Below are 11,477 nucleotides of genomic sequence, written 5' to 3' on the forward strand. Positions count from 1 at the left end.
CGGAGGATAAGCCATGGGTTATTGTGTGCATAGATTGGATATCTGTGCATGGTAGTGTAGATTTTTTGGGGTCATATGATCCATGGTTTCGCTTTCGCTTTCTCTTTCTTTTCTTTGTGTTGGCTAGTGTTGTGGAGAATTGTTATCGGGGTTTTGCCGGTTGTAGCTATCTTTCTATCTATATGTTCCTTTGCATTATCAAGATTGATTAATTTTTGAAAAATTCCACATGTTCTCATTTGCGAGCTGCACAAGAATTGTTTTGTGTCTATAATAGTAGTGAACAATGCATCTGCTATAGACATATTTTTTTTCTTTTGGTAGCCCTCAAATAAGCATATTTTTGTATGAAAATTACATGCACTTACTAGTAAGAATGCAAATATAAATGTGCAAACTATTTCATAATCTTCTAAAACTTTTAAATGCTGTTTTCAATTATTTTTGTAAATGGGACCCGAGAAACCAGGGCCCGTTTTGCAGTTTCCAAAGATAGCCATCAGTAAAATCAAAATGCTTTGCTAGTTTTTCTGGTGAGAGACAAGTTTTATCTATCTATCTATCCATATGTTTAAAAGCCTTTGCACTAGGGAGAAGACCGAAAGAAAGCCGAGAAAGCTGGAGTGCCTCCCTCTGGCCCACCACGCCGTACGGCTGCGCCTCCCTCCACCGGCAAAGCGTGCTCCATTGTCTTGTCCCTTGGACTATCCGTCCCCTTTGCTTAGGCTTTTTAATCAGTATAGTATACTCCTATTAGTAACACTAATCACTGTTGTAATGCTAAGCAACTGCCTGAATATTGCAATTTCTTTCTTGGTTTTGGCTCCCAAGTAATGTGGCTAATGAAGGAACCCCTTAATTAACTGAAATATATTACTATGCAAAGCCAAACTTAATACTAGTAGTAGCAGTGCAGACATGCATGCATGCTTTGATGCTTCCTCTGCAAGGGATGTGTCTGCATCAAGCTTTATCTTCTCCTTCAGTTTCAGTCTCAGTTTCTGCCTGCCTGCCTGCCTGCTTGGTTTTCATGCAATGCCAACACACAAACTGTTGCTGCTACCATCCCTCAAAATAGTCTTTTGATTTGTCAGGACAGGAGGCGCCATGCCATGCAACAGTTGGGCAAGAACCTGTCTGCATGCCCCTATATCGTGTACTAGATCTCCATGCAACCGATATACAGCAAATATATGCAGAGATACTATCAAATGTACAATGCCTGTGGGGGTCAATAGTTAATAATGCAGGCAGTAGAGCACACATGTACATGCAATGTTCATCATCAGGCCAAGTGGATATTATGAATCATACCATGTACCTTTGCTTGTTTTCAGTGACAATCTGACAGCTCCATCTTACTAGGTTGTTGCTTGCTTGCTTGCTTGTTTGCACATACATACACAAAGTTCCAAAGATATACTAGTACTAAATGGAGCTGGAGGCTGAAGCAATGCATGGTACATGCATATCCATATCCTGCATTTGGGCATGCCAATGATCAGGGCAACACCATGCATGTCACATGGAAACATTGAAGTAGTATAGTTTTGCATCACACACAAAGTGCACACGCACTGTTTGAAATGCACTCCTCCTCCTGAGCTATCAGGATTAATATTAGCAGCAGTTTCTGCAGGTGGGGCCAACCCAGGATTAAACAAGGCTCTTGCAGGGGCTGTCTGCTCTTGGAGGGGCAGTGCCTGGCCGTCCTTCATGCAAGTGCGTGCCACTGGGTCTCTTGTTGCTTGGCATGCCAAAAAGGTGGGCTGCCAAAAGCAAAAATATGTGTCTACCTAGTGTCCAGTGACAGGCATTCGCCATTGGAGGCAGCCAAGCAGCTGTGTTTATAAATGAGCACCTCCCCTGCAACTGCAACTTCCATTCCCAGTTTCAGCATCAACACCTGATCTTTAGTCTTTGCTCCGTTCTATCTTGCTTGTCCCTTGCAAGTTTGAGTGTAGAAGGAGCGAGCTGAAGAGAGCTAGCTAGATAGACAAGGGAGAGGACAGTTCTTGGCTTATATTTACAGGTCAGTTACTTCTCTGTGGTTTGCATGAGCAATACTTGTCAAACATGCTGTTTGCATCTCTGGAAGAGTCAGAGGATGTTCACCATCATGAATCATGCTGTCAAGCATGACCAGAGTTTCTTCCTTTAGATGGATGCTTAGAAGTTTTTGAAATTTTAATTATAGGTTCTTCCACATTTCAGCAGGCTTAGAGCAAGTTTGAGTTTGAGGAGAGATGGGCAAGTTTGTGAGGCAATGTGACATGGAGGTCATGAAGATGGCCATGCTCAAGCATGAGGAGACCTTCAGGCAACAGGTACGTAGCAATTAATCTTCTTCGGTTCTTCTTCACCAGATATAGCAAACTGTTGCGTGCTATGAACTGCTAATCATTTGCGTTGCTAATCACCTTGCGCAGGTTCACGAGCTGCACCGCCTGTACCGCATCCAGACACAGCTCATGGGGGCCGACCTCAGCACCCGCCGGCAGCCGCGGCGGCGCGGCAACAAGCAGCCACGCCGGGCGCTCAACCTGCAGCTCCCCGCCGACGAGTACATCGTTGGCGCCGCCGACGAGGACGACGACGGCTGCGGCACCGGGGCTGAGCTGGAACTGACGCTCGCCGTGGGAGGGAGGAGGACCGGCTCCGGCACCGCCCGCAAGAACAACGTTAGCAAGAGAGGACAGGCCAAACACGACGGCGCCGGCGGCTTCTCCTCCCCCTTCGCTTCCGACTGCTCCGGGGGCACGAGCCTTTCGTCGTCGCCGCCGTCGTCGGCCGAGTACTCGGAGAGCGCCTTCGGGGTTGCGCTCCACGGCGGTTACCCGGGGGTGGCGGCACCGCCGCCGTGCCAGAGAGCCATGACGTTCGACCTCGGCGTGGCGGAGGCGATGAAGCAGCACCAGTCGCCCTGGCAGCTGGTGCAGTGCCAGTACCTCAGCCTCAGGATGACATGAACGAATCAACTCCTTCGAAGCTCGTTGATCATATATATCATCATCACCATCCAAGCCATGGCCATGGCCATGGCATGATCGCATCGTACTACTTAGTAGCTTGTGTTGCATTGTGGAAGCAAGTAGCCATGAGTATTCCTTATCTTTTCTTTCCCTTTTTGCTGTTGCTTAGATGTGTGCCATTGATGGAGCTCGGGGAGGACCGGGTTCTGAATTCCGATCCTCATCCCAAGCTGCTGCTAATTGGTTAATCATGACAAATGAGTGCATGCTGATTGATTAGTCATCGATGTTCAGAGCCGAGACTGGTGTGAATTGATGAATAATATGCCATGTTCATGATTTGTACTCCATTTTTTGATGCGTGCATGCATGCAAAGGTTCACAGGAAAAAGGTCAATTGCAGTAAAAAAGTGAGGAACAGAAGTGCAGAGAAACTAGTATAGAAAGCATGAAAAGTGAATAGTGGCACATACCACATAGGGAGAAGGAGGCTACGTTTACAGTGCAAAAGGTTACAGTTGTTGATGGACAAGGACAATAGATTTGGTCATGTAGAGTTGCAAATTAACATGGAATTCAGATGTTTTGAACAGAATTACAAAATGGTGGAGATAAGTCATGGACGAGTTGACCTTTCTCTCTCGTCTCTCATGATTGATAATTTGATATCCTGATGGACTAGATCGAGTTCCAGCAAAAAGTTTCGAAAGAAGTTGCAGATTTAAAAAACGGGGAGTGCCGAAAAGAAGTGAAAAGAATGCATCCATTTTTTTTTGCGGGGAAAAAATGCATCCATGGTTGCATAATTAGCAAGGAAAGGGAGTATTCCTAATCAAACGGAGAAGCATGTGAGAGCTAGGCAGGGTGCCTGCCCAAAGCTGGAGAAATCTCAGGTAAACCTTTTTTTCTTGAGAGAGAGAGAGAGAGAGAGAGAGAGAGAGAGATCTAAGTAAACCTTGCGGCGGCAGGAACCAAATGAAATTAAATTGTTCTTGGCGGCAACTCGCATGTGCTTCATGCATGTAGCACTATCTTGGATCCAACAAGACAGTAAGGATTTTTTTTTTTGTTGTGAAAAATATATTAAGGAGACTGCCTTCAGTGGCTTGTACTCAAGTCAAGCCTGACTAACCAACAACAAAGGAACATTTGATCGCACGTACGGTACGTGAAATCCCCGGCAGCACTTCCGGTTGCATCCGAATAAGAAACCATGACAGCAACGGCTAGCAACTGGGGATGCCATGATCTCCGAGAAGATGAGCACGGAAATGGAAATATCAACGTCGTGCTCTACGGCAACCACGCACACAAGAAGGAAAAGAAGGAAAAAGGTGGAGCAATGGAGAAAATCCTAAGATGACATGAATGAAAGGTTCGTCTTTGGGGCTTTTGGCACCTTCTACCTAGAGTTTTAGACCATTCAGTTTGCATCAAGATCTGTGCTATCCTTATATTGAAACTTCTCTTTTTCGTTTTTTTTTCAAATAAGATAACATTTCACCTTGCAGGTCAACTATGCACAAGTGTCACTCTTTGTATAACATGTTTTCGATTTTTTTGATGAAACATAACATTATCAAATTTTTAAATTTCAAATGAGTTGTACCATTTAAAAAATTGTTGTGCCAAATATTCCAAAAACATTTCAGCACATGCTAGTACTTGTGTGATGGTGATTTGCAAAGTTTCGAGTTCAAATGTTCTTCATTTGGGAGAAACAAAAAGAAGAAGTTTACCTGCATGAATTTTGATGCAAAAAGATATGAAGACTGTAGAATTCCTGCTTTACCCACTTAGTGGTCGGGCCTAACCCTACCCCTGCTCGCGTGCGGTGCCGCCGCGCTGCACCAGAGCGCCCCAGCCTCCCCCCCTCCCCCCGGGCGCCACCGCCGGCAACGGCGGCCTTCTCCTCGCGCGCGAGCGGCTCAAGATCGATGCGGTGGATCCGAACTCGATCTCGGCAGTGATGGCGGACAACGACGGCTGGGGTGTGGCGACGAGGCTATAGCCGCAGCGGCGGCCATGCTGCAGCCGCTCAACCTCCGGTTAGGCTTCAGATCGCGGTGCTGCTCCTGGTCTTTGTTCTGCATCATGCGGGCGCCCGGGGCTTGGCAGTGGTGGTCATATCCTCCGTCGGAGGTGGTCGGCTTGAAGCTGGGTGGTCGGATCTCAAGATCTGTCATCTAGTCCCAGTTGCGAGTTGGGGAGACATAGTTGCTTCTGAAAACCGAGCCGATGGCAGGCGATGGTGGCGGTCTGCGCCGCTACTTTGATGAAGGCATCGTCATGTAATTATTGTCGACCCACTCGTGCTGCTCCGGGGGAAACCCTAGGATCTGGTCTTCCAGATCGGATGATGGCGGCACTGCAATGTCGTTTCTCTCTTGGGAGCATCGTTTATGGATCAGCATTGGAAGACAGAGGCAGGAGGTGGAGCGGCTTCATCTTGTACGGAGCTTCGGTGGAGATGTCAAGTCATGCCTGATCGACAGGTGCTACGCTGTGCCATGCCTGTTCGGTAGGTGCTACGCACGACAGATCTTCCAGAGACTTCAAGATGCGTCGGTGGGTGGTACGTGGCGGCATGGTGCTGTGGTGTACGGGCGGCAACCGTGACGTGCTCAACAGTTTACGCACAGGGAGGTGGTGCTGTTGGATGTCGTGGTGGCATTGACGGGATGTCCGGACTGGCAAGGATGATGTGGATCACTTTTCTAAAGATGGGTCAGCGGTTCGATGATGATGTCAGCTTCTAAAACGTATGCATGTGGTGTACGCTTTAGGTTGCTCGCACCGGCTATAGGTTCCGATACGTTATGTGGATGGATCAACGATGACACCAGTTTTAGATATGGGGAGTGAGAGCGCTCAACATTATTGAGTTTGTAGGTGTGAGTGGTGGCTTCAGATGGTTTGATGTATGTTCTTTCAAACCTTTCTTGAATAATTAATAAATATGATTGCATCCATCGATTGATGCAGAGGCGGGGATTTAAACCTCCTTTTCCAAAAAATGAAAACTCTGGTAGTACAATCACAATTTCCCCCTTTTGGAAGTGCAAATCATGGTCCCTTGGATGTATATACTTCCTTATAGCAACTCCACCTGGTCTTCATATTGCAGTCTTGATAATGCATATGGAGCACGCTTCATAAAGTATTGGAGACTAGTGAGGCGATTGTAACATCCGAGAGCAACCCTATTATAATTATTTTGCATGCATTCATCATCATGTCATCATACAATTGCATTGTACAACTCAAATGCTACACTAGAAAATTCTTAAAACGATTTTCAAAAGTTAAATGCTATTTAATTAAATTGCCCTCCTCTTATTTGAATTTAAAGCACCCGTATTCCTTTCAATATGTTGGTGCTTCCCTTGATCCCAAACCTTGTACACATTCTTTTCATAGTATTTGGGAGTCACCCAAATTATTTCATGATTTTAGCACAGGCCTAGATATCTCTCATAGTTCAACCCTATTCATTTAGGTGAATGGAGATATTTTTCAAGTTCACTAGGTAAATAAACTCTAATTCGGATAAATTATTTTGTGTGGCCTCATTACGGTATAGAGGGGTCACATATAAATTTGTGAGTCATTCTAAGTTCGTTTCACTACTACAAAACCGAACAACACTAGCCGGCCAAATTACATCTTCACTGACTAGTTTCTAGACCGTCAGTGCCTCAGGGTCAGCGATGATCGGCCGCCTGGCCTGTCAGTAATGACTTACGAGCATAGACTACTTGACATATCCAGCAATATTGTTTTCAGGCACTTGTTTCTGTTGTTGCCAACCAGGGAAATGAAATTGATTAAAAAAAACATAACACAAAATATATAGGCACACCTCATGCATCATATATTTGCACAAGCACTTCACTTTTCATTATACAAAATCATATATTTAGCCAACATGTACATTTGTTGAACACACTTTGTAGCCAACATATTGAACATAGATATTTTTTTGACACTGACATATTGAACATAGTTGTAAGATCAACAAATATAACTTTATTGTGATGTGGTCATGCTACATCTTAGTCCGGACTAATTCACCCATCTCTCCTGTAGTGCAGGCGCATGGTGGAGGACATGTGATTTAAGGTCTTTTGGCGCAGTGCCACTAAAATATAATCTATCAAAAACAAATTAACAAACAAGTTATGATTTATAATAGTAACACATGAGTACGATAGAACTAAATGAAGATTACTTGGAATAATTATACTTGCCTCCAGATAAGAAGTTGATAGGCCGAAGTAAGAAGATACAAGTCCTGAAGGCAAACTTTTATCATCTAGAGTAGCAAGTGTTTTCTCCTGACCCTTCCACTTCTCTTCAAAACTTTTTGTGCGGTGCAACTAAGACATAATTTCATCACCGCCTTGACATTTTGGTGACATTGTACAGAACAAAATTGACTTGTCTTTACTACATCAAGTGAGATATGTAATCTAAAGCCATAAAAGATGTGTCTATCTCTAGTAGCATGAGTTAAAGAATTTGAGTATTTCTTCAACACCATTAGAATACTCTGACAAAATCTAAAGCATTGGCATAATTCTATAAGCATTATCTATAAAAGGATGTGCATGTAAAAAGTTTCATCATCGGATTAGTGTCCAGTACAACACCATTAGAATATGTTGACTAAAATCTAAAGCATTAACATAATTTTATAAGCATTAGCTATAAAAAATATGTGTAGGTAACAAAGCTTCATCATATGATTAGTGTCTAGAGCAAGACCATTAGCATAGCTTCACCAAAATCTAAAGCATTAACAAAATCTTTAAGCAATCATTTTTGTGCGATCTTTGTTGTGTGTTCATCATTGACTTGCAACTTGTTGTAGTTCATGTCCATCATATTCGCCAATATTTTTTTAACTTCCAAACATTTTTCAACTTGCGGACATTTTTTGAATCCATGCTCATTTATTTGAACTCATGATTTTTTATGTATATGTGGACATTTCTGGAATTCATGTATATTTTCGAACTCCTGAACATTGTTTTCATATTCATGAGCACTTGTTTTGAATTCGCGAACAATTATTAAACTAGTGAACATTTTTCATATTCTTGAATTATTGAACAATTATAAAATATGCGATGAACATTTTTACAACATAATGTTGACCAATTTTTAAATGATTTCACAATATGCAACGAAATTAAATTTGTGAGATTTTTTTAGTTCCAAAGACATTTTTAAGTTTCAAGATTTTGAATTTTTTAGAACATTCTTGAATCACAAACTTATTTTTGAATTCCTGGTTTTTTTCTAAAAAAGTACTAACATTTTTTAATCGTGCACACAACACACACAGTTTTGATGTGTACCTTTTTTTTATAGAACAACAACCCATGGTGTCCCTTGTCTATCAAAGGAAAACAATGTGTAACTCAAAACAAACAGGAACACATACATGCTTCGGTCGACCGGCCCAAAATTTGGCATGTTGCCGCATTGCCGGAAGATTAGGCCAGCCCATGCCCTTCGATCTTAACCACCTCTCCCCCTCGATCCGCTTGGGCAGGAAAAAAAATTCCCCAACGACGCCTGCATCTCTCGCCTCCCCTGTTGGAACGCATGAGTAGCTTGTCGTCGGCCATGGATGTAGCATGGAAGACCAAAGTCCCTGTCATCCATGGATGTGGCATCCACCACCACCACCGTTTGCATCCCCAGCCATCGCTGTCCCAACATGAGTTCTCGCCACTAGTTGCAGCAAGGTCGTTGGCCAAATCCAGGGTTGTGGGTTGCAACCTCTCACGTGCGCGTCCTCGCAGCCTTAATTACTTCATTTTGTGATCCAAAAATAGAGCAGAAAGGATTCTTGCCTTTTTCTCCAGAGGTGACCATGAGTTATCGAACCCACTGGAGGAGGATGCCCTTTAAGCTAGGGTTTCAAACAAGCTTATATTAAAGAAACAATTTCAGATTTTGACCGGATCAAAATCAAACAACTGAAGTGAAACACTTATAATAAAAATAGGCATGAGCATGAGGTCTTAATGCTTACAACCATATATTTGTGACGGGACCAAATATAATCTTAATTTGTGCTATGAAAGTCACCCCTCGAGATGTGTACGAACCGAAGTGGAGGATGTGTCCAAATTGCGTCTTGATCGGCATGCATCCTGCATCAAGAGTCACTTGTCCAATCGAAGGCCCTATCTGTCTTGCAGGGCAACCACGATAATTAAGATGGCAATAATCAGACAAAAATATTGGGCGTTTAATGACTACACCACTTAAATTCCCAGAGATAGGATCCATGTTACTATACTAAACCTTTCTGTCACTGATGGTCAGAATAACACTTCAGGATTTCCCTACCCTTAATCTCTCAGTGGCTCATTCTCCATGCAAGGATGAAGAACACGAACGAGACAAGAGACATCTATAGGCCAATTTTATTTCACACATACATGACGTTAATTCAGCGCACTTCCATTGATCCCTCCAACAAATACATTGGGATGCAAGGCTCTTGCCTTGATCCATACCTTACCATACTACTCACGCGTGGAGATCAGATCACGCGAAGAACACATCATAGAACACATAATGAAGGTAGATTGATCGATAATATGTCTTATAATGGATGTCGTGTGTGATACATGATTACAAGTATGACTAGAGGAGGAAGAACTATGATGGAGATGGAGATGATAACTATGGAGATAGAAAATGACGGCGGTTAGGATTGATGAAGATGGAGATGACTTTTTATTTTATGCGGTTCCTCTCACGGTTGTTTTGTTGACATTTTGGTCTCAACCCCTTTATAAAGTTTGTTCAGGTGGACAAGGAGCATCAGTTTTCCACGCCATATGACCGCTCATGCGAGCGAGGGCGGTCGCATGAAATGCCGTCTTTTGTGTTGGTTCTTCTGGTGCTCCTCCACTTGAATTCTTCTATCTCTTCCTCTACTTTTTTCCTTGTTCTGACTTGATTTCGTCCATATTTAGCTCATTTCTCGTGGAGACACAATAAAGAGAGGATTTATGGAATCCTATGCATTTATTAGTCATTAGTGGCAATATTAGAGTGAATATCTCGGTTTTAATGAAATATATGAGTTTAAACTCAGTGTAGAGGAGTGTAAAAATAACACTCATCAAGCCTCACCGGCGCCAACTCGGTTGCAGCATCGACATACATGGTTGTAACATCGTCGAAATGATTGCAACTCTGGTGAACATGGATGTAGCTTCTATAGTGTACGATTGTAGCATTCGTCGATGATGGCACCGCCAGTTGCAGCTTTGGCGAACATGGATGAAGCTTCTATAGTGTACCATTGTAGCATTGGCGACAATGGCATCCCCGGTTGTAGCTCATGTGTAAAGGGTTGTAGCTCTGGTGAACATGGATGTAGCTTGTGTGAGTATGGTTGCAACAAAACAACAACGACCACGTTTCCCGCTGCATCTCCGGTTGCAGCAAAATCCGTCGCCGGATGCAACCTCTCCTGCAACCGATTCCAGCATACATCATAGCTGGTTCCGACATCCTCATCCACGTCGAATCCAGGAAAAAACCATCGCTAGAAGCAGTGCCAGGGCAGTCGTGCTTGCAGCACGCTGGTCGCCATAGTTAGCACCGGTGGCCTGCCCGGCGCGCAGCAACTGCGTCATCGTTTAGCGGGGAAGATTGGAGTTGGAGCCGACGTGTGGAGAGAGGAGAGGTAAAAAACGAGGTTGGGCAGGAGCTCCATGGCTGACGGCGAGAGCAAAGGAGGAAGATGAGCCGCAAGAGGACCAGATAAGGACGAAAAGAGCCATGCAGTGCGTGGACCCACACTAAATTTGCGGTTAGAGAGCGCCGAAGCGGTTTCTTATCCAATCGCGCGTGCAGCTAGTCGAAGTTTCAACTGGCTGGTCAGTGTTTTTTTTTGAGTCTAAACACACTTTATTATTCAAATAAGTTCATAGGAATACAATGAATGTCTCGTGGGTTTATAAGCCACAAATGGCGCCCAAGATTCAGACCGAAAGCGTGCTTAGCGAGACTATGCGCCTCAATATTGGTGGATCTACCTTCGAAGATGAAGGTACATTGATGAAAGTCTCTTGACGTTTCACTAATCTCTTTGACGATGCTAGCATACGTCCCTCCCGTACCATTCTTGATGTCGTCTGCTACTCCCTGGCAGTCAGTAGCCACAATGAAATCGGACAGGGCCAAGTCTGAAGCTAGTGCTAGTGCCTCCCGGCAAGCCAGTGCTTCGAGAGTTGCGGGCTCCGTGACCCCCTGTATTTTGATTGCTGATGCACCAAAAAACTGGCCATAGGAGTCTCTGCAGATTGCGCTGAACGAGCCATGCAGGTTGTCTCTCGAGACCGCTCCATCAACTCTTATCTTCGCGAACCCCGGCGGTGGAGAGATCCACCTCTGCCTTGGTTGTACAACATTCGGAGCTGAATGCGGAGCACTCTTCTTCGGTTTGCAGTCCTCCAACTCTCTGATGTA

The 11,477-nt window shown here is 44.1% G+C and overlaps 1 protein-coding gene across 3 annotated transcripts; it reads left to right on the plus strand.

Moving 5' to 3' along the window:
- Positions 1–1,803: 1,803 nt before the first annotated feature.
- LOC125555701 (uncharacterized) lies at positions 1,804–3,322 on the plus strand. 3 transcript variants are annotated; one of them, XM_048718567.2, is made up of 3 exons: positions 1,804–2,032; positions 2,198–2,327; positions 2,430–3,322. In XM_048718567.2, the coding sequence occupies exons 2-3, from the start codon at positions 2,247–2,249 to the stop codon at positions 2,967–2,969; spliced, it is 621 nt and encodes a 206-aa protein (XP_048574524.1). In that variant the 5' UTR covers positions 1,804–2,032; positions 2,198–2,246; the 3' UTR covers positions 2,970–3,322. The 3 variants fall into 3 exon arrangements, with proteins under 3 accessions (XP_048574524.1, XP_048574525.1, XP_048574523.1); XM_048718568.2 differs by having other exon boundaries at positions 2,218–2,327; XM_048718566.2 differs by having other exon boundaries at positions 1,805–2,032; positions 2,215–2,327.
- Positions 3,323–11,477: the final 8,155 nt, after the last annotated feature.

The sequence above is a fragment of the Triticum urartu genome, chromosome 5A, assembly GCF_056163025.1.
Source record: "Triticum urartu cultivar PI428250 chromosome 5A, HENAU_Tu73, whole genome shotgun sequence".
Classification (NCBI taxonomy): Eukaryota; Viridiplantae; Streptophyta; class Magnoliopsida; order Poales; family Poaceae; genus Triticum; species Triticum urartu.

Excerpts from the sequence above, each read along its gene's own strand:
- LOC125555701 (XM_048718567.2), top strand. The coding sequence starts at position 2,247 with ATGGGCAAGTTTGTGAGGCAATGTGACATGGAGGTCATGAAGATGGCC. Across the intron at positions 2,328-2,429 it reads AGGAGACCTTCAGGCAACAG|GTTCACGAGCTGCACCGCCT; the intron begins GTACGTAGCAAT and ends CACCTTGCGCAG.